This window comes from Nelumbo lutea, chromosome 5, assembly GCF_056320005.1.
Source record: "Nelumbo lutea isolate HS-2025 chromosome 5, American lotus-T2T, whole genome shotgun sequence".
Taxonomy (NCBI): domain Eukaryota; kingdom Viridiplantae; phylum Streptophyta; class Magnoliopsida; order Proteales; family Nelumbonaceae; genus Nelumbo; species Nelumbo lutea.
Genome location: NC_142688.1, coordinates 8,585,356 through 8,607,645, shown reverse-complemented (window position 1 = coordinate 8,607,645; position 22,290 = coordinate 8,585,356). Strand labels below are relative to the sequence as shown.

At 36.7% G+C, this 22,290-nt stretch overlaps 2 protein-coding genes across 6 annotated transcripts; one reads left to right on the top strand and one right to left on the bottom strand.

The window, feature by feature from the left end:
* Positions 1 to 1,077: 1,077 nt before the first annotated feature.
* On the bottom strand, positions 1,078 to 21,702 carry LOC148850186 (Polynucleotidyl transferase, ribonuclease H-like superfamily protein). Of its 5 annotated transcripts, none has more exons than XR_016099962.1 (10): positions 21,541 to 21,680; positions 21,370 to 21,432; positions 18,594 to 18,742; positions 17,053 to 17,110; positions 16,364 to 16,432; positions 16,189 to 16,284; positions 15,949 to 16,038; positions 15,783 to 15,827; positions 4,219 to 4,792; positions 1,078 to 1,483 (listed from the first exon to the last, which is right to left on the bottom strand). XR_016099962.1 is itself a non-coding variant. In XM_088947828.1 (9 exons), exons 3-9 carry the CDS (start codon positions 18,740 to 18,742, stop codon positions 4,721 to 4,723), a joined length of 579 nt encoding a protein of 192 aa, XP_088803954.1. In that variant the 5' UTR covers positions 21,370 to 21,432; positions 21,541 to 21,680; the 3' UTR covers positions 4,001 to 4,720. The 5 variants fall into 5 exon arrangements, 3 of the variants coding, with proteins under 3 accessions (XP_088803954.1, XP_088803952.1, XP_088803955.1); XR_016099963.1 differs by having other exon boundaries at positions 4,426 to 4,792; XM_088947828.1 differs by lacking the exon at positions 1,078 to 1,483 and having other exon boundaries at positions 4,001 to 4,792.
* On the top strand, positions 5,174 to 6,335 carry LOC148850187 (cytochrome B5-like). Its single transcript, XM_088947830.1, has 2 exons — positions 5,174 to 5,676; positions 5,789 to 6,335. Exons 1-2 carry the CDS (start codon positions 5,593 to 5,595, stop codon positions 6,128 to 6,130), a joined length of 426 nt encoding a protein of 141 aa, XP_088803956.1. The 5' UTR covers positions 5,174 to 5,592; the 3' UTR covers positions 6,131 to 6,335.
* Positions 21,703 to 22,290: the final 588 nt, after the last annotated feature.

Here is a 22,290-nt window from a genome sequence, read left to right as displayed (position 1 = left end):
TCATTAAAATAACTTAAAGTGGATGCAAAAAGATAAATTAAGTCTAAAAACAGGAACGGAGCAATGTCCGCATCAAGGGCTTAAGGCTCAATTTGGAGAAAAATCTTTCAGTCCTACTAAATTGTAGTTGCAATTGCTTTTAACGTGGACATGAATCCATGCCTCCTTGTTTTTGTCAAAAATTTTCAATGCTGAATGAGGTGGCTTTAAATCCACCGTGAAGTGGCCATTGTACCTACAATTTAATAATAGCAAAAGTTCTCTTCAATTTGGAATGAGTACAAATATGAATATGTAGAGTGTACTTTGTATTATTTTGTATGTATTTGTCTTATACATATTTGTATTTATATTTCTCCAAACTGAGCCTAAAGTTGCATTTGGAAACAATGTAAATAAGTGTGATACAAATATGTAGTGTAAAGCGGTTCATATAAATTGCAAAGTTGGATAATTTTGCACTGATAAATTTAACTTACAAAACAGACTTTTAACTGTAATGGGTGCAAACATAAATTTCAATAATGCATATACTTTTTTTTTTTATCAGAAGTATACATTGATCTATCATTTGATAATACATAAATATAATGTTACCAAATACAGGCAAAAGTGAAACAAAAGATCCCACAGTTGGGCTGTGTATGAATTAGCAATGAGGTGTGGTGTCAGGACCTTCAGTCTCCCGTATAATCTACCCTAAGTCAAGTTGAATTTTGACATGTCATGTCTCGGTTCTACTAGAATATTATTATTTTTATATTTGACTTGAACTCTATTTTCACGTTTGTGCTCAATTTCATTAAATATCCAATGAGTTGAATTTAACTTGAAAGTTCAAAAATGAATATATTTTTATATTTTATAAAAGAATATAATCTTTTTATATTTTATAAATATATAATATATTTTTATAATACTGGTGTGTAGTAATGCATTATGCATGTATACAGTAAGAGGATGATATTACATAAGTATTTGGACTCAGGTGATTTGGGATAAATTTGGGTTAGACCCAACTAAAGGTCCAAGTGCTGAATACTCCAGAATATTAATTAAATGATAAAATATTCTAGAAAAACAAACCATTCAGATTAGGTCATAAATATTCTAAAATGTTAATTAAACATGTGATTAATTAAGTATTAGAACATTACAAAATAATTAAGGGTAAAAGTAGAAAAGAATAAGATAAGAAACTTCAAGACTATGGACCAAAAAGCTCTATAAATATGAGCTCCAAACCTATTTTTAGGGACTTTTCTCATCCATTACCCATTGGAGATCCATTTCCTCCCTCTCCTCTCTTTTCCAGTTCTCCTCTTCTTCTATGACCAACATTAATCCTCCTTCCTCTTGTCGTAATGGCCTGTTTCTTGCCGGAGGGTTCGTAATGGCTTCGTCTCTTGCCGGAGGGTATATAAACAATGCCTCCGACGATCCTTTCAACTCATCTTTCAGGGTATACATCAACATATCCATTCTAATAAATAAAAGGTAAAAATAAAAATTGAGATTATACAATTAAATTTAACATTTATGGCATGCATCAAAATCAAGTATAGTAGTACAAGTACATATTTCTTTCAAAGTTGATGAAAGATGAAAGACACCACAGAGGAACAAGCTGTTAATTTATCAAGTTGAGAACAAAGAGATAATCTCCAATCATACTTGAAACTCTGCATCATTAGCTTCACAAGCCGCTAACTCCTAGCCCTGTAAACGTTTTATCAAACCATATAGCATGTATTTTGTTTTATGGGCCTTTCATGATAGGTATTTATCAAAATACTATCATGTTATTGTCAAATCATCATTTAACCCCCTCATGGTAATTCATACACATGGATACCTGTAAAATATTACATTGATTTATGTGTATGTCTACTGTTGGAGAAAATTTCATTTTAACACTTCTCCTAACAATTTGGCATAGTTCCTAATGACATAGTGGCACCTACTTATCATATACGGTTGACATTTTTTTTTTTCAGTTTTAAAGATAAATTAAATACAGACGTTTAATTAATAAATGAAAGTTCTATCAAACACATACATTATAATTGAAGCATTTGCCACGGAAACTCAATCGTGGACAATACCAAACCCCTTTGAAACAATGTTTGTTGAACCAAACCCCATAGAGAGAGAGAGAACATAAGAAACTAAAAGGACATTGAAAATGTTTGAAATATGTGGCCAATGATTCCGGAGCTAGTTGTTGGGCTGTCTCTCCTCTTGCTATCTAGTTATACGTGTGTATCGATCCGTGGTCTTTATACCCAGAATTCCTTCAGGCGTAGACTTGGATTTAGCGGTGTCATTGTCAACTCTAATTAACGACAATTTGGAGGGAGTCTCAGAGTTAGAGGAAGGAAAGTGTTGTAAGGGGATCAAGAAATTGGAGCTTTGGGTGGCTTTTGTCTATATCCTTTGTGCATATAAATAGACAGTTTAATCAGTTAAGGCCAAGTGATGATCAGTTATAATTTGGTCACTCAACCATCTGTAAAGCTCTCTTATAAGTAATGAAGCTGCCTTTATCTTGCCAAAAAAAAATGTTCAATACTTCTAAGGAGTGTTGTGAAGCATGAAAAGCGATGTGCAGTGGCAAATATGTGCGATATGTGGATCTTTTGTAGAAATAGAGAAACCTGCATTCTCAAATTCGTTGAGTTGGGAGAAGTAAAAGTTTGGCATGTTTTGAAAATTTAATAGACAGTTAAGTGATATTTTTGTCTTTTATAAGTAATTTTTAAAATTATAGGATACATTTAATTTCCTAAACGTGTACATAAATAATTATCCCAAAGAAGGCACCATTAAAGCTTCACCCTTGGTTATCAATCAATGAAGTGCTTAAGCAAACGGGTTTGATTATGATATGGGAAAAATAACTGATCAATAAATTAAAATCGTAAACATGAAAGCAAATAAAGTGTTATTTATCAAAATTCATAGGTGAATTTTGATTGGCCAAAACTCTTTCTATATTATATCTTTTATGTATCATAGATTTTCCCCAAACGAAATTAGATGCTATCCACTCGTCAGAGATAACTGAAGAAGCTGATGATGAATTTGGTGAATTAAGTGTACACATGCGTGGAGAATAATTGACTTGATACTTGAAGGCAACATTAGACAAGAAAATTTTATATTGTTGAACCAAGGATTTATTGATATTAACCGAAAACATTTTTTGTTCCAATTATTATGTATATTTCTGTGCAAAATTATGTTTATATTTAATATTGTTGATGATAGTATTTTTTATTGTAAGGGTATATTAAACTTTTTAATTTATCAATTTGTAATAAAGGCTATTTGTCTCTGGGAGGGGAGGTCTTAGTCCATTAAAAAAATACGGGAGGTTGCAGGAGAAATGTAAAAGGAGACTTAAGTCTTTTACCAAAAAAAATCAAGCACAACCCACCAAAAATGTGTTTCTTATGTAATCTGTAATGAACGAAATAAACAATAAAAAATCCATTGGTAGGGAGTAGCGCTGAAGTGAAATCATGGCCTACAATACATTCCTACAGTTCCATATTATCTAAATAAAAAGCTAAAAAACAAAAATCTCCCCTAGTTTTCTAACAATCATAAAAACCTTTTATATAGTTTAACTTTAATAAAAACCTTCCTTATACTTTTTAGAAAATATGCAACTACTTCCCTTCTTAGATAAAAAAGCAGACCAAATGTGTTTGTTTTTAAAATGCCTATTTTGCCTTTATGTCTATCTATTTAGACATGAATTTATTAAAATACCCTCCAAAACACTGTTCATTTTCTTTCTGAGAACCAGAGCCACCAGCCTTTTGTATCTCTTAAGTTTGCCCCACTTTCTTTAATTTACCATGTCCATCGTATACCCATGGCCTTTTTCCTAAACAAAATCAATTTCAGAGACTCCTCAACACATCTTGAAAATGTGTCAGTGGATTGGTAACGATACGGAATCCACCATTGTAGTAAACGGAAACATCTAGAATTTTTGGAGATCAAATGATCTGTAAACAATGACATTCTATTTTTCTGATTGGCAATAATGAAAATCTAAAACCCTCTGTGCTCCAAGCATCTTTTCTACATTTCAAGCAATCCATTGGCCTTATAAATCTCAAAAAGACAGTTGTTTCATCAAATTTTAGAACACCATAATGAAATTAAAGAAGTTCAAACCTACTTAATTGAGAGCATAAGACAAACCATTGCAACCATGAGCCTTAACACCAAGCTTCAAAAGATGGCATATATTAACGGTTGCAGCATCCATCAACATAAGCGCTTGTTGTTGTATAGCTAGACCAACTTTCTTCGCTACAGTCGCGAGGACGGAAGCCATCTCTTGAATGGAAGTGCACTTAAGCAGTTTTTCATAAGCATACAAGAAAGGATGAGGACGAAGATACATACCATACGATAGGGATCACGAGGTACGTGGAGGGGCATGTTTTTGAGTCCATGTGTGGAGGAATCATTGTTGAGGAACGACAATTGGTCTTGGAGCTAAATCTCATCAATCAGATCGGTATCACCATCATAGAAAGGAGAAGCCAAAGTAGTAGCTAACAAAGATGATGTGGCCAGAGGAGAACCCACGACCATGTTATTTATGCCATTTATTCCTGCCGAATAGGAGGCAAAAGAGCTAGAACCAGGACTTACAAGGTCGGTGTTGATTGGGGATATCTGAGAAGGCGAAAGCAATCTAAGGCGACAATAGTGAGGACGATGTTTGCATGAAGAGGGAATAAGCAAGGTTGAAGCCGTCGCCCTGCATCTGCAAAGAAGGATCATGTCTAAAATCGGAGGAATTGGAGATGCTGCAAAGAACAGAGAGACAGAGACAAAGGTGTGTGGATGGTGTCGATAGTATTTTAATAAATATAAGGGCAAATAGGTATTTAAAAAAAAAAAACAAAAACATTAAGTTGACTTTTCTGTTTAAAAAGGGAGGTAATTGCATATTTTTTTAAAAGTATAGGGGTTTTTTTTGTTAAATCGAAACTATAAAAGAGGTTTTTATGATTGTGAGAAGAAAACTCATGAGAACACGTGAGCTGAAGTAGAGTTGTCTTGTGTTGGACCATTAAGTTCTGGTTACGAAGAACACGTGAGTAACTACCCAATTAAAAAGGCAGCTAACAGAAGTTGTTACTTCGCGTGGGCGCGTAGCTAGTCGTGTGGCACCTACCACAATTAACATTGGCAGCCATTGCCAGAACCAAATAGGGAGGAGATAATATACATCCCCATTCCCCAATCCAATCCTGAGGAATGAGGACCATTATTTCCGGCCGATTCTGAAGCATTTAAAGTTTAAACCATCTGCAAAACACATGTTCCCTGGGCTGGACCGTGAAGTTCTTTAAACCTCTTGGTTCGGTGGTTGGGTTTCTAACTCACCTAACCCTCAAAGCAGACAACGGGTTTTACCTAAAAAAAAAATGAAGACAACGTGAGAACTGAGAAGGGATTTCTTCCCCCTACAAATTTCCATCTCCGTGGTGTCCACTCTGCCAGTTTTAATTTCCTTCCTGCTCAGTGCTCACACACACACACACGTAAAGATCGAAAATAATGGCAGATAAAAGAGTCTTCACACTTTCACAGGTCGCCCAACACAAATCTAAGAAAGATTGCTGGTTTGTCATCAATGGCAGGGTCTCTCTCTCTCTCTCTCTCTCTCTCTCTCTCTCTCTCTCTCTCTCTCTCTCTCTCTCTCTCTCTCTCTCTCTTTCTGTGATTGATCTTAAAATGATTCGTGAATTTACAGGTTTTGGACGTGACAAGTTTCCTGGCAGAACACCCGGGAGGAGAAGAGGTGCTGTTAGAGTCGGCAGGAAAGGATGCGTCAAAGGAATTCGAGGCGATCGGCCACAGCAAAGTTGCTCAGGCGTTACTGCTGAAGTACCAAGTGGGAGTCCTCCAGGGTTTCAAGTTCCAACAAGAAGATTCTAAGGATGGGGCCATCAAGGAAACCAAAGGGAAGGAGATGACTGCGTTCGTGATCAAGGACGATGGCTTGCCCAAATACGCTGCCTTCATTGAGTTCTTCGTCCCACTACTGGTTGCCGGCTTCGTCTTCGCATATAGATACTTGCTCAGGGCAGAATAGATCACATCTCATATCTACTTGGGATTACTCCCCGCACGCCGTGCATGCTGTTTCTTCGTTGTTCTTATGATTCTCCTTTTCCGTCTTCTTCTTCCCCATTCGCGTCTTTTATTTATATTTTAATTCTTCTATAGTAAGGATGTGATGTGCGATGATAAGTATCAGATCGATGAATAATTCTCGTGTGTTTCCTCCACACCCAAAATCAGTGCATCACTGCATTTACCATGTGGTTACTTAATATCGCAACAAATAGCCAGGGGAACAAACGTCCACTCAAACTAGGCAAAAATCTTTGGATGCTACTAACGTACAATTAAGTGGTTGAACAATCGTAATTAAGCCCCTGTTTAAAAGAGTTATTTTTAAGTGTTTATTTGAATAATCACTTATTTTACTTATTTTAGGCTGATATGATATCAATAAATACAAGTGCATTTGATGAAAAAGCAGATTAGTAAAAATAAGTCAGCTTTTAAGAAGCCAAAAAATCCTCTGAAGTTTTTGAACATTGCTAAAACCTACCCTTGTTAAACCTATCCTGAAATTTGGTAAATGCAATCGTCTCCCTCAACTTTTTGATACAGTAATCTGCTAATAAAAAACACAAAAATATTTAAAATATTTATGCAATTATTATTGAAGCTGGTTTCCATGGAAAAAAATTATAAATTTTATAAACAACAAAAAAGAGAATATAAAGTTGCAGCTTTACTTTTAAGCGATTTAATCAAAGAGCAAATTTAAAAAATAAATCTTATTTCAAAAAAGAGATTAGAAGGGTTTGGACTAGCCATCCAAGACCAGATGAAGAGAAAATTTAGAAGATATACATTTCGATAAAAAGTAACTATGTAGGTATTTTGGACATTTTCATGTAAGAGGGTTCTAACAAAGGGGATCTACTTGCAACTATGTTAGAAAGTTTAGGGGAGTGATAACTCTACATTTTAATGCCTTAAGGGCATCAATTCAGGGGTATTTTTAATCTTAGAGTAGTCAAATTGTGTCTTTTTCCCGGTTAATTTCAATGTTGTGACCTATGAGAGTCCCTATGCAAATTTAGGAAGTTTTCATGGCTAAAATGTAGATTTTGGGAAGCTGGTGTGAAGTCCAACTAAGAGAGGGATGTTTTTTGTGAAAAATAGAAAGCATGAGGGCGTCTCCTAGCTACTAAACCTAATTTGGCTCTCCTCCTAATGTATTAGCATGCTCCCCACGTTTTAGCAAACCCTAGGGCACTTTTTAACTCATTCTTTTCACTCTTAGCAAACCCTAACCACCCCTATCTGATTAATCTCCACCCTCTACTCCTAATCTCCACCATCCATTCTAAGACACTCTTTTTGTAGTTTTTAAACCCTAGGGTGCCACCTAACTACTAATCCTCACCATTCAACCCCTAATCATTAAATCTCAACCTTACATAATATTGACCACCCTCTCATTTTCTTCTAAGCCTTAGGATCACCCTAGAACCATCCTAACCCTTCATTCTAAACCCTAGGGCACCCATATTTTTGCTAAAACCCAACTGCAACCCCTTCTTTATCTCCAATTCCAGTTATATCCACCATTCTCTATAAAATGGCCCAATAGCTCATGAGAAAGGGTTGGATCCTGTCCCTAGGTAAAATGGAAGGTTGATCTTGAGAAGTTCAATGGTAGAGAAAGAGGAGGACGCTCAGGCAAGAGGAGGGGTTCCTACTTACAGTTCGCCAACACCACTACCACTACCTCTGGAATCGGATTCCAACCACTTTTACTTTATTTTAGTTTTAATTTATGTTCTTTCAATTCCAATTTCGTTATTTTCTTTCTACAATTTATTTTCATTCCGTTTGATTTTCATTTTCTTTTCTGTAGATCTGCAATTCGGCCAGGTAAAACGAAAGGCCTAGTTCGAGAAGTTCAAGGGTGAAAGGAGAGATCCAGAGACTACTACCTCTGATTGGATTACAGATTTTTATTTTGTTTCTTTCATTTATTTATTTCTGTATTTATTTATGTTTCTACACATTTAACTTTCAATACTATTTGAATTCTATATTTTCCTTAGTTTAATTAATTAATTTTTATATTTATGCACTTCCCTCTTGTGTTCTCTTGTCCGGATTTGAGTATGTATTAATTTTTCTCTTGCTTCCTTGTGAATACGACCCATTCTCACCCTTTTACTGCGTTTGTAATTGTTTGAGAATCGGAAAAATTTATAAATGTTTAAACTAGTGTTCTGAAGTGGTTAACGACACGCTTCCGGACACATCAGGGAGGCAATTACAACTACCAAACTTCAAGGTTGGTTTCAATAACAACCAAAAACTTCAAAGGAAGTTTCAACAATTTACTAATGTTTTCAACCCACTATTGATCTGGTTGGTTGAACCGTTCAAACCATCACCCGTCCAGGAATTTGGGTCTGGGTCTGTCAAGACCCACCAAACGATAAAAAACTGTTGACTTAGTTAGGAACCGTTTGACTCGGTTGGTTCAATTGTTGACCCATTCAACCCAATGACTAGGTCACAGGTTGCACACTGGAGCATACAGCTCGGGCACCTTGGGAGAGCAGCTAGCAGCCCCTTGTCTAGGGCTGACTTGTGGTACCTTGTTAGTACCGGTCCAAGGGACCTTGGTGTTAGGAGTAACCTACCTCAAAGGACTTATTGACTTGACTGAGGTCTAGGTGGCGACCATGCTTGCCGACCTCCTCTGCGCATGTCTTATCACTTTCAAGTCCTCAAAAAGTCATCTCCCGCACCGATTATTTCGGAGGCAATCGAATAAGGCTGACCTGTGGTACCTTGGGAGAGTAGCTAGCAGCCCCTCGTCCAGGGCTGACCTGTGGTACCTTGTTAGTACCGGTCCAAGGGACCTCGGTGTTAGGAGTGACCTACATCGAAGGACTTATTGACTTAACTGAGGTCTAGGTGGCGAATGTGCTTGTCGACCTCCTCTGTGTATGTCTTATCATTCTCAGATCCTCCGAAAGTCAGCTCCCGCACCGATTGTTTTGGAGGCAACCGGATAAGGCACAAAAGCCTAATCTACATGTGAAACTACCTCCGAGGACTTTGGACTAATAAGTGACATCCTCTTGGGGATCTTAGACATGGTGTGTAAAGCTCATGCCAACCGATGCCTATATAAAGGCGCCCACATTTTCTAAGAAGGGGACACACAATTTAACACTCTCTCTCTCTCTCTCTCTCTCTCTCTTGCTTTTAGTCTTTCTAAAAACTCCAACTCGCTAACTTAAGCATCGGAGTGCCCACACCGGGTAAAGCAGCCTGGGTACTCTGATATTTTCTCTCTTTCTTTACAACTTGACCAAGCAACCTACCTAGTCTATCGTCCAATTGTCTACCAATAGGGTGCGCCAAATCACACACCATCAATATCTATACATTATTTATTGCTAAAATATATAATTATATACATATGTATACATACACACACGTATATAAATATATATACTTAATACATATATACACCGACATGGCACGGTCTAAACCATTTGACCCAACCGATCAAATTGGTGACCCGCAACCCAGAGGCAAAAACGATTCGGCCTCTAGGTCAATTTTTAAAACATTGCAATTTACCCTTATTTTTAGGCACTTATTTCCTTCATAGCCTATCTTGACCCATGACATCATTCTGAGAATACCTATATACTACCTATATTGCCGGTTTGAAATAAGATTTTTCACCAAACATTCATAAGTGCTTAGTGGATAAGAACTCCCAAATAGGGATTAAGGATCACCGAAGCCCAACATAAAATTTTATCGGCAAATTTCTTAAAGTATCCCTTTGGTTTAGGAAATTAACTAACTCTACCCTTACTGTTTACATATTATTGACTAAGCATTCTTTGTCATTAGTGTCTGTTAACGGAAATATGAAAAAGACTATCTTACCCTCCATTCTTCTTTAGGCTATGTTTAGTTTGAAGGAAAAGGTAGGAAAAGGAAGGGAAAGATAGGAAAACCAATACAAGGGTTGTGAAGGTTTTCCTTCTTTTCCCTACATTTTCCTTCAAACCAAATATATAAAGTTTCAAAAGTATGCCCATCTTTGCCTACTGCATTGACATCCCTAGTGCCCAACAATAGACATTCATCGTTGTTGAAAGATTCCGGTAAGATAAGGGAAACCATTCCGATAATACAGGAGTTCCATGCCTCCATTTACGGGAGGAGCTTTAGCTTCGATAGAACATGCCTCCGGGAACATGGCGTCCTATATGCCTTCAGGTCAAATTTACAGTCATCGTGTAGACTAGCAGAAAACCTTTATGCTTCATGCGGCTAGGAAAAGAAAGCACCCCCTGAAATTGATCTAACGTGCGCTAGTAGAAAACACTGCAAAAGGATTGTTCTACCGGTTATATCCTACGAAAGAAGAATGAAAGGGCACATAGATGCGTGATTTCTTGGGTCCAAGGTACGGAGCTCATTTAATCTGACCAGTGGTTTAGCTAATAATCCTCCAACATCCGCACTCATTAACATATTTAGTGATGATAAAGAAGCTAATAGGGTCATTGAATAATGGACTTCAGTGTTGAAAGTTCAAGACAATTTGGAGGTTAGCATAAAAGGTGAAGGTGAATTCACCAACCCTGATTCTGCTAACGAGATTACCATAGAATTTCCTACATCTTGAGGCATGCCATTTTTAAGGTTCAAAATATTGTTATGTATTGGCCTATATTGATCATATGTATGTATTGGAGCCTTTTCAATATACCCTTATAAGGAGTGTTTTGGGTTAACAAGTGGTTTAGGGGTAGACCGATTGGGGTGTTTATAGTTCGGTTAACCGAATCATGGGATGATTTTCTGGATCGAATTGAACTGTTCAATTTTTCAATTTAACTAAACCGATGCAACCAGTTAACCACGATTTAGTTTTTCGATTTTTTTATGCCTTCAATATATTAAGAAAAAGGGGGGAAAACCTTCCCTGCCGATGGTTTGGAGAGAGTAACACTGGACAAGTGGATAGAACTGTGAACTAAAGAGTGAGAGAGATGAGAGAGAAAAAGGGCTGGTCGGAGATGAGAGATAGAACTCTTAACTGAGAGAGATGAGACAGAACTGTGAACACTCGTCGCCTGGTTGGAGTGTCGAACGTCAATGAACGGTGACTCGACTGTCAGAGGCCATCGGTGTTTCAGTCGGAGAACCATCGAGACAAGAATCTGGTTCAAAGAAGCTGGTGGAAGAAAAACCATCCAGACAAGAGAGAAAAAAGGGCTAAAGGCTTTAAACTTTTCTATTTTCGAGACTGAGACGCTGACAGTCTCGGCCGAAAGTTTCATCTATTTTTGATTTTCAAAATTTCTCTTTGAAACTTTCAAAGAGAATGTCTGAAAGTGCTTATTATATAATTCGGCAGTCTTAAACTTTCAAACCGCGGAAGGTGTTTATTCGATTTTTAAAAAAATAAATAAATACATATCAGTAGGTTTGGTTAACCGCCAGTTCGCTTAACCGTTGTTTCAATTTGGTTTCGGTCAGTTCGATTCTTCGGTTTTTTTTGCTCTCGCCTATAGACCGATCCCTCTAAATCAGATTTAAATAAAAAAAAAAAAAACCGATACGCCCTATTTTGAACCTTTTTAGAGTTGTGGGTTGGGATGTCAGCTATGGCGATGAATTCGTGCCAAGCGCTGAAGATGGATACATTGTGATCATATTCAGAAATCGAAGATGATCGCCTCAAGCGAGGAACCACTGTTGTGCAGTAGTTTCAAAATCGAAGAACCAGGGAAGATCGTCCTCACCATTGACAACCAAAGCTCTAAGAAGAAGCGCCTCTACAAGTTCAAGACCAAGGCCTCTTCAGATTAATTTGACTCCACAAATCTGCTTGGACTGAAGTACCGAACTGGTAAGAGTGAAAGTGTGGGGAAGAAATGGATTCTGTTACTAATGTGCCTATAGAATTTCTATGTACATTTATGGTAAAAAAAATGCGTCGGGTGAAACAAGATACCACTAGGTGAGAGCAATGAGAATGAGTAGAAAAAATAGATTGGTAAGGGAGAATTTTCTTGCTTACCTTTCTGTAAGTGGTACCGTCTTCTCCGAAGGTCCAACCGGCTTTGTTGTAGAGCGCTTTCAGGACCTCGTTGTTGTCACAATGCTTCCGAAGGTAGAAAAAGGAATGGGACAAGGAGACACATCAAACTTTAATATGTCATTTCCCTACGACCAGGTGACGTGGGGTGCGGGAAATCGGGGTGGTCGGTGAAGAATTCAGAGGAATAGAAGAAGTTGGGTTTGGGATCGAATTCCTTGATACAACAAAGAAACCAGAGGGATTTGGATCAACAGAGTTAAGGTTTTGCAGGAAGTCAAGTGAAGGTTTCAAGGAGGAGATCAAGTAGGATATGGAAACCAAAAATGAAACGCTTCTGCAATGAAAGGTGGAGGACTGCCGCCGCCAGAAGTTGCAATAACGACGGCGATTTAGTTTGATTGACAAAAAACAAGGGAAACCGGTGGAGGAAAATCAAGAGAGAGAAAAATGAGAGCGAGCGAGCGAGCGAGAGGGAGAGGATGAAATGAGAGAAAAAAAAGGAGAGAGAATGAGAATGGAATCACTGTTGTTGGTTCAGCGGTGAGCCGGTGACAGGATACCGAAGTTCGGTAACCGAACCAGAGGAGAAGAATGGAAAAGGGTGTTTTAAAAATTTTCAAAAATTAACAACAATTAGTCAATTGTGAGAGTACTTTAAGACAATACGTAAAGAGGTTAAAATTAGTCAATTTTCTATGCATTGGAGTACTTTAAGAAATTTGTCCAAATTTTATTGCTAGTGCCCTATTAGTATTACCAATGGGTCTCACAATATGGAAAAAATTGGTTGTCTACATTTAACAACCTGTGCTGTTCACGTATTCTCACCACAGAACACAGTCAGCTTTAAGTAAAGTTGGGCCCAAACTCCGGAAGGCCCAATACTGTAATGTTATTATCTATACTATTATTAAAAGAGTGAATACCTATTTTTGAAAATTTTCATTAGACTTTTATTACCCCATTAGTCTAACCAGATAGTGAGCATATGGAGAGTATTATTGTCTTTTACTACTGCTACATTTATAGTTCCTCTTTCGGTACAACAATTATCTCTCAAAGAAAGGAATCCCTCTCTCACAAATCGGATTCATCTCCCACTACCCACTTCGATCCACTTCTAGCATTTGCACGAAATTGGTCCAACAGTTATATCTTATAACAGAGGAAGGAGGCCCTCTCTCTCACAAATCAGATTCATCTCCCACAACTCACTGCAGCAGTTATCTCTCAGAAATCAGAATTTACTCCCACTTTGATCCACTTCTGCCATTTGCACAAATTTGTCTCTAAGAACAAAGGCTCTTTCTTCCACAAAGTCGAAGGAAACAAGGCCCTTTCTCCCACGAACTCCACGCTCTAAAGATGAACCGAATAATATTCCCACTTCCACCATTTCCACGATTGGCAATGAACATATTTCAGTTTCATTTGGGAATGTATATAAATGGAACTTGGGATTCCCTTCGTCTAAGCACAAGTTCGAAACAGCAAGCACATGAGACATTATTCAAAGACGAGAGCAACCAAAGTTCAGATATTTTAAAAAGGAGCCAACCGGACAAGAGGAAGTGGTAATGTTTAAAGGTAATGCTGGACTATTGATGCCCTCTGTTTTCAAATTTGTCCTGAGGCTAAGTATTTTTTTCGTGTCAAATATTGTACACTATTAATGTCCTCTTTTGAAATTTGTCCTTAAAGGTGTCAATTGGATTGGATTTGGTCCGATCTGATCCAATCTAATGTGAATCCATTATAAATGGATCAGGTCCAATCCAATCCAATGAATGTTTTGAACTAATTTAGACAGGTCTAATTCAATATTTAGACCATCCAATCTGTTCAAACCCATTTTGATTTAGATTGGTCTCAACCCAAGCTTGGTCCATCAACACATATTCTTATCTTATATCAATGGACGGGATATTAACTTAATCCAACCTAGTCTAATATAAATTTGTTATGAATGAACCAGGGAGGTCCAATCTAATCTAATAAATATTTTGGACCGGATGAATCCAATCCAATATGTTTTATTGGTCCATCTAATCCATCTAAATTGATTTTAGACCGAATGGGATCCAATCCAAAACCAGTCCATTGGCACCCTTATTTGTCGTGAGGTAATGTAAAGTATTTTTTTTTCCATTCTTATGCATTTTCATGACAACCTTTCATGCTGCGCACGTGCCCTTTTACTACTACATACAAAAAACTTGATTTTAGTGGCTTTCCGTACTCTTAGGCAGCTCAGTAATCGTTCAAACCATCACTTAACAACTATCTGGTTTAAGTTAATCCCAAACCCAGTAGTCAGTCAAAAACTGTTGGCTTGGTTAAATACCTGTCAACTGTCAATCCAGATGGATGAACCATCAATATGTTTGACCCTAACAACGGGCATGGGTTACAAACATATATTTTTTAAATAGCATGGGTTACAAATAAATTATGTTTTAATTTCGGTTTAATTTTTTGATAATACCAATATTTATGCATGTATCCATGTAGGTGGGGCATCCATGAAATTATGTACCCATAAAATTATGAATCTCTTAGTTTAAAGAAATGGACCAACTCTAATCCCTTACTTAAGTTTTTCTGACAATTGATATATAACGAAGTATACTATTTTAACCCTTTACTATTCTTCAAGTTTTCAAAACAAACCCATGAATGAAATACACTTAGCATCTTCCTGCAAAATGCAATCCAAAATGATGAAATATACCCACTGGAATCTCTCTCTTCTATAAGAAAATTTTGCAACAACCCTGAATGAATGAAATTCACTCCCCAACAATAAACCTAGGATGAGTTTAAATGTTTAATGGCCAAGTGACACATCAGTGAGCTCTGAAAACTCAAAATCATTGTTTCCCGTCATTGACCCAACTGATTGGACCACTCGAATTGTCATCTGGTCAAGATTTTAGGTCCAGTTTGAATAAATCCTAATGGTCAAAAAACCGTTGATTTGGTCAAAATCATCTGACCCAAATAGTTGGACCGTTGACCCATTTGACCCGATGACTGGGCCAAGGGTTGCATGCTAAATGTGTTTGCAAACTAAAGGAGGCCATACTTTGCATTCCAATGTCTGAGGTGAACTTTTTATTTTGGCTCAGTTTGAAAGGAGTACAAATGCAAATTTATAGATTTCTACTCCTTCCAAACTATGAGATATATGCATCCCAAGGGGATGTAGGCACTTTGCCCAGTTATTTTTTTTCCAAAAAAATCCCTATTTGGCCTCAAATTGTAATTTTAATATTTTTTACAAATAAAAGAATCTAAAACTGAACTAAAAAAACATAAATTAAATACATATAATATTTCATATATTATATGTAAACATAATTCTATATATATATGGGTATATATATATATATACCACGGTAAACTGGGATCTCTCTCTCTCCCCTTAAAATATCTATCCAATGAAATGCAACTTTTCCGAAGGATAAAACCAGTAAGAGTAACAAGACGAGGTTTTCGCATTAGAAGTCACAAAATATTAAGGAAAATAACACTACTCCGCTAGCTATGTATCATTTACCTCTTTCTCCAACTTCAAGTTCATGTTTACGTAATCCAGGTACCCCTGCCAAAAGACCAAAATAAAACCAGCATAAACATGCATAATATTAGGCAAGACAACAATGATATATGGCATGCAGTTGCAGCATGAGAGTATAAACAGGTGGCATCAACGAGATTACTACCTGGAGTATTCCAACAGCAGCAAATTTATCAAGAATTGTCTTGGATTCTACCGGGTGCAGATTCAAAGGCTTCAATAGTAATTCCACACACTGAAAGAAATCATCACTAATATTATTATTGGTCCAATCGGTGCAACTGGGTTCAACTGTTACAATGTGTACTCATGCTCATCTGCTTTGATCCAGGAGTTAGCTTAACGGGGGGAAAAACATTTCACCAATGAAAGTACGACCCTTTACCTTTGATGTAAAACTTTCATCCCAATATGTATACTTCACATCTTCAAGTTTTCCTGTTTTGCGGAGATCCTCAATAAAAAGCTTCACTTGAACAGCCTATAATCCAAAGTAGAAGAAGTTGAAAGGAAGAAGAGAAAAGCAAAATTAATTGATTATGGACTAACTAAAAACATACATCTGGAGTGTTACGCTGATAATCGAAAGGATAGCCAACGACAAAGCCCACCAGAGAAAATTCTGAAATCTGCATAGAAACACTAGGTGAGAGAAGAGCTCAAAAACATCAGGCTGTGGAATTTTAGTTAACAGAAAGAAAACATAAACTCAACAGTATCTCAATATATGATCTACAACCATGCATGCTGTCACGTCATAACACATGGCTACATTTTACATCACTTTTAAATGGGTATCTAAAACCTGGTTCTGGGTTCGGTCAAAGTATCTAGTTTATCACTCTGGTCTTAGGCTCTTAGCAAATAAAACTTTGTAAGAGAAAAGCAACAGCCACAGCTACTCCAATAGTGATTGACTAAAGCAATATTCCCAAGATGGATTAAGAACACTTTTTTTTTTCTCATATTCCCAATGTTAAAAACTTGAAAATGCCAATCAGAAACCACTATACATGCAGAAGTATTAAAACCAGAAAGATTGGAAATTGAAACATATCTGTGGCAGATACCTCCAATAAGTATTCACAAATAGCATAAAGAGACCTAATCTGTTATTGCCTGAGATGAATACAGATGAAATAAATCACAAGCATCAATCATCCAGGTAGTCTACATCAGAAAAATACAGCTAACCAAATTCACTAATTCAAGATTACTGGTCAAAAGAAAATAGGTTTGGCAAACTCACCAAAGATTGAAAATCTTTAGCCATCAAGTCAATATTTGACTTCTTTCGAACCAGTACACTGCAGAATTGAAAAAGACAAATACAAGGAATAAATTACAAGCAGAAATAGTAAAGAAAATACAAAACAAAAAGAACAATTTTGGGTAGGGGAAAAATAAGATCCCAGCTTGGTAGGACGGAGTAGTGGATAAATCAGAAGGATAGAGTTTAGATGTTAAGAGAATATGTTATAGGCTTTTTATTAGTAAATATACGTTTCAAAGGAAAAACATTATATGTACAAATAATGGGAAGCAATAAATAGACAATTTTCTTTTTTAGCACAGTTTTCTTTTCTCTCCTACAAAGAGAAGATTATGTGGAGGTGCACACAGGAAGTGATAATACAGAGCTTATGGGAGGACAAGAACTCAAAGATGTTGAACTGGGGGCAAAGTCTAAGGAAGAAATCAACCCTATACTTTACTGTTAGCCTATATGGACCTTCATTAGTTGTCACAGTGGACCAGTGGTTAGATTTTCAAAAATCCATGTTGAGGCAGAGCATTTTTCTGGTTATTTATGATATCCAATATTCATGCCTGAGAATTCTTTATTTGGGGGTATAATTGTCTATTTGCCTTTATTACTTTAGTGAGGTAGAGTAGCTTTTTCTTCTATATTATTGAACAGGGGAAATGATTTAACATCATTTCTGTTTTAAGAGACCAATATTAAATAGAAGCCTAGCCAATTGAGAAAGTCATTTTTTCTCTCTCCAATTGGCAGTTCCTTTTCACCCCATATCATAGTTGCTCTCTCCCTCTTCTGCACACAAAAGGCTGAATGTGGACAACCCACATGAAAAGAATGGGTCTAAAATGTTGCAATAGTAACATCAAAATTGAATAAGTCATTGAGTTGAGCCCAAGGACCACCAGTTTCCACCCATTCCAGAAGGTCCCAATCAGATAGCTATAGGAATGATCATAAGTCAAACCGAGCCAGGTTTTACAGGGTGATAAGAGCATTTTGAGATGCCCAGCCCTGCCCAGCCCACATCCAGGGCCTGGTAATAAATGCCCAGGCCCAGGCTTGCTAACATAGGTTAATAAAACTAATTTTTCAAAAAAAGAAACTTAAAATTGGTAAAGCAAAGAGGAAACATTACAGTTTCTGAAGCATATGATGGATTCTTAGCTAGTTTCATAGTTCATTCAAGATGAAGAAATACAGAGACTAATCTTCATTTAACATCTTAATTGGTTAATACATCCTGCAGAGACAGTATTATCGCTACGGGATATATCTACACCTAGGAAATAACACATACTTTCTTAACTGTACAAAAGCAAACACATTAAAAACATGTTTCTGCATCAACTGTTAGAGGATCCCACTAAAGTGACCTTTAGTGGTCACATGCCGGAATGAGTATTAGGCTAATTCAATATACAAGCTGGCATATACATATAGCACACAGAATTTTCAAAGCATACAAATAATGATGATCACCTTTATTTAGATTAAATGTGTATATCAAGCTAATTTGGATTTCATACCTTAGTGGAGAAGCAATTTTATTATAGGGATCCGAAACAGCTAAACCAACATATTTAAGGCCAACATCTAATCCAAGTAACCGTCCTTTTCCTGCTGTGTTTGACTTCAGTAAATCATGGAACAGATTAATTGACTTCATATACTTCATCTGTGAGGAAATGAAGAATTAAAAACATATGTTAAAAGCAACCTCCATTTACTAGTTTTCATATTTTTGAGATTCAAAATCATTTATAATAACATAAAAATGGAAGTTTTGACTGCCCAATTGAAGACATGTTCAGTGGGAAAACTTCCTAGATCAAAGAACTCCCCAAGAGAGAAATTGGTTTATTTGAATCTGTGACTTCATTTGAGAAGTGAGAACCCAGATCAAAGAACCAGAGAATGTTTTCAAGAAAGTTGATATGAATGGGGATGGAGAGATTGGAAAACCCAACGGCAGGAGAGGAGTTGTAAAAGATGGTGCAGGTTGATTTGGATGACAATGGGCTTATTGAGTTGAACAGGAAAGAGGTTGCCTAATTGAAAGTTATATTGGTATTTGATATCAATTTGAACAGGTTCATATCACCCAAGGAATTATAAATGTTGTTGAAGAACTTGGGGGATGATAAATTCATGTGTCATAGACATCACTGGGAACTCATCAAACTGTTAGTTGTAGACTTGAAGTTAATTATTGTTTCAAATTTTCAAAAGTTGCATCTATTAAAGGGATAGAAGGGCAAAATAGGGTTTTAATAATTTTAAGTGAGCTCAAATTTGATGTTTCACTGATGGAGGGTATGTTTAAGTCCAGTGGGGTCAGCCCACAAGGTATATTTAAGTCTATTTTGAAACATACCTAAAAACTCAAGGTATGTTGAAGTCTTTTACCCTTTAAATTCCAGCCACACAGGAGTCATTCATCTAACCTGTCCTCTAAACAGAATGTTTCATAGAGCTGCTAATCTGTTAATATGATAATTGTAGGCCACTGGACTAGGCCTAGGAATCTGTTAATATGACAATTGGGACCAGCAGAATTGCTATGCCTACCTCCTGCCAGTAGGTGGTTTTTATGTTAAAATAGGAATCCATATCCAACCATTTGTCTACGAGTCCTAGGAATTAAGTCAAGGCTTGAAGTTTTGAGCAGTGAAGAGAATTCCACTCAACCTGCATATTTCAGCAATAATAAGAATGAAGCATTGGAAGCAGGTCAGCTCTTTGAAAAAAAAAGTCAGTGCTGTTTTAGAAACACCCATGGGTGGGAATCAATATTTATAAGAAGGTAGAGGAACTAAATACTGAACTTAGAGAACATTGGCATGTTTCAGAAACAAAGATGGTGATGTGTGATTTGAATTAGGAAGGAGCAGTTAAGAATGTTAGAAACGGGTGGTGATGCAAAAACATGTAACTGACTGCTCTTATACACTAATTAATATGATTTACTTTGTCCCATCCAGCCCTGGGTTACCTCTATGATTACTCCTAGTGTACAGGGTTAGCCAAATTATCCACCAAACAATTTGCCAATCTTGGATCTACCTGAATGAGCAATTCAGGTTAGCAGCCAATACCTTTATTCCGCTAATTAGTAAGCTAGATTTAGAAAATTTAAGCAAGGAAGCAACTTGCTTAGTAAGCTGGATCTAGTTTTGGAATCAAATGGGAAAAATGGTCAAAAAACCGGATTTCAGTTTTGGCATTTTGGTTTTCTAGAAGAGTTGTAGACCAGAACCCAAGCCTGCAACTTGGCTTTCAATCCAAACTGTAGCTTCCCCCTTATTTATATTTTGAACTTTGAGAAGGGTATGCAGCCTTTGGGCTTCAATTCATTTTTAGATCTAAGTACAAAAAAAATTACAAAAAGTCTTTTTTAGAACTTGGCCATGGAAGTTGAATAAGGATTTGGGTTTTCATACTTAAATTAAAGATGGATGACAACATTCTTTCTTTGTTTTAAACTTGAAATTAATGAACTGTAGGGCTCGGGCTTCAAATCCATCTTTGGGATGTACATTGTGACTTTTCAATTTCAGCCCTAAACTTTATTCTAAAAACAAGTTCCCAATTGCTAGTTTCAAAAAAGCTAGTTTCCTATGTTGCCTTTTACTTATTTGTTTCAGTCTTATGCCTTCAAGTCAAAGTGTGGGTACTGATTTTCATCTTCAATTATGACATTAGGTTTAAATTTTGAACATAAATTGCATATCTGCTTCAGTTTCCAATGTTTGAACTTAAGGTGTAATTACGAAATAGACTTTTAATTTCATATTGATATTAGATTTCAAAATTGGAATTTGAGATTGCATTGCATGTTCCTCCTATTTTTAATTTCATATTTTAGAGCCTGCGCTTAGAGCATGGTCACAAAAGAGGGTTCTCTACGTTTACATCAAATTTTCAGTTTTAGCTTTGGCATTGAAACCACACAACCCTTTCTTTTCAGGCTTCAATGCTAAATAAGCCATTAATATTCTATTGTGATGATGTTAGGAGCAAGTAATTATTATAAAGATATTCAGCATTTATCTTTGTAAAAATCAGATCCATTAAAAAGGGGATAGAGTATATAGTAGAGTTGCCATTTTTTGGCCAGTAAAAATTAAAACCTAAACCCAAATCTGAAAGCCTTACACTCAAAACTATGCAAGATGAGCTCAGTGATGCTAACGTTAACCCAGATGATATAGATCTTATTATGAATATCCTATCGAAGATTACAAAGAATTAGATAGCTATAAACGCTAATACCAAATAGCAATCCTAGCCTATAAATCATACCTTGATTGCAGGATGAGAGTGAGCAACTGAGCACACGACAATGGTTCTTCGTGGTCTGATTTGCTGCAGCGGAGCAACAGGGGAGGAATGAAAAAATGTGAGAGAGAGAGAGAGAAGATAGGAAGAAGAAGATGATGATGAAAGGGGAGAGAGAAATTGGCGGTGACTTACCACGCCGCCGCAATTCAGATCGATACTTCAGCTGCCGGAGGAGGGAGTGACGAGAGACGAGGGTGAGGGGGTTAGAAAATTGGAATCGGGTAGAGAGGAGGGTTGAGGGGTTTTGTGTCATTTCATTTTTTCTTATTTCGATGAGCGGGAATGGCCTTCCGTGCCGGGGGTGAGTCGGGATTCGGGAAAGGCCATTTCGCCTGAAATTGGAATCGGATTCCGATTCTGTTCAATCAAACGCCTCCGATTCCGATTCCGGAGTCGGAGTTTAGATTTTCTTTCAAGGCTGCGTTTGGTTGCGATGTAAATGTAAATGTAAACATGGGCTCCATCATTAAATACTCCAATTACCTATGCACCAATTTCTTAAACTTTGGTCAAAAAGAAAAGTTATCAGAAATAGCACAAATTGTATCTAAAAAATAACTACAACAATGCTCTCTGATCAAAGTAAAAAATGTAACAAAATACATTTTTGATCTCTTAATCATTATCTTTTTATATGTCAAATAAATACTCTCAAACACGAATTGAGTACATAAACACCCAAGTTCGATGTTTGTATCGCAAACAAGAGCCAAGGAATAGTGACATAGACAAGACATATATCAAACTATCAGAGACCTGTGCAATGCACAGGCTTTGTTGATTGAAACTAAAATAATGAAAATACATAACAGTAAACACATTTTTTTCTATTTTCGGTTGTAACACTATAAACTAATATCATCATATACAAGGATCAATGTT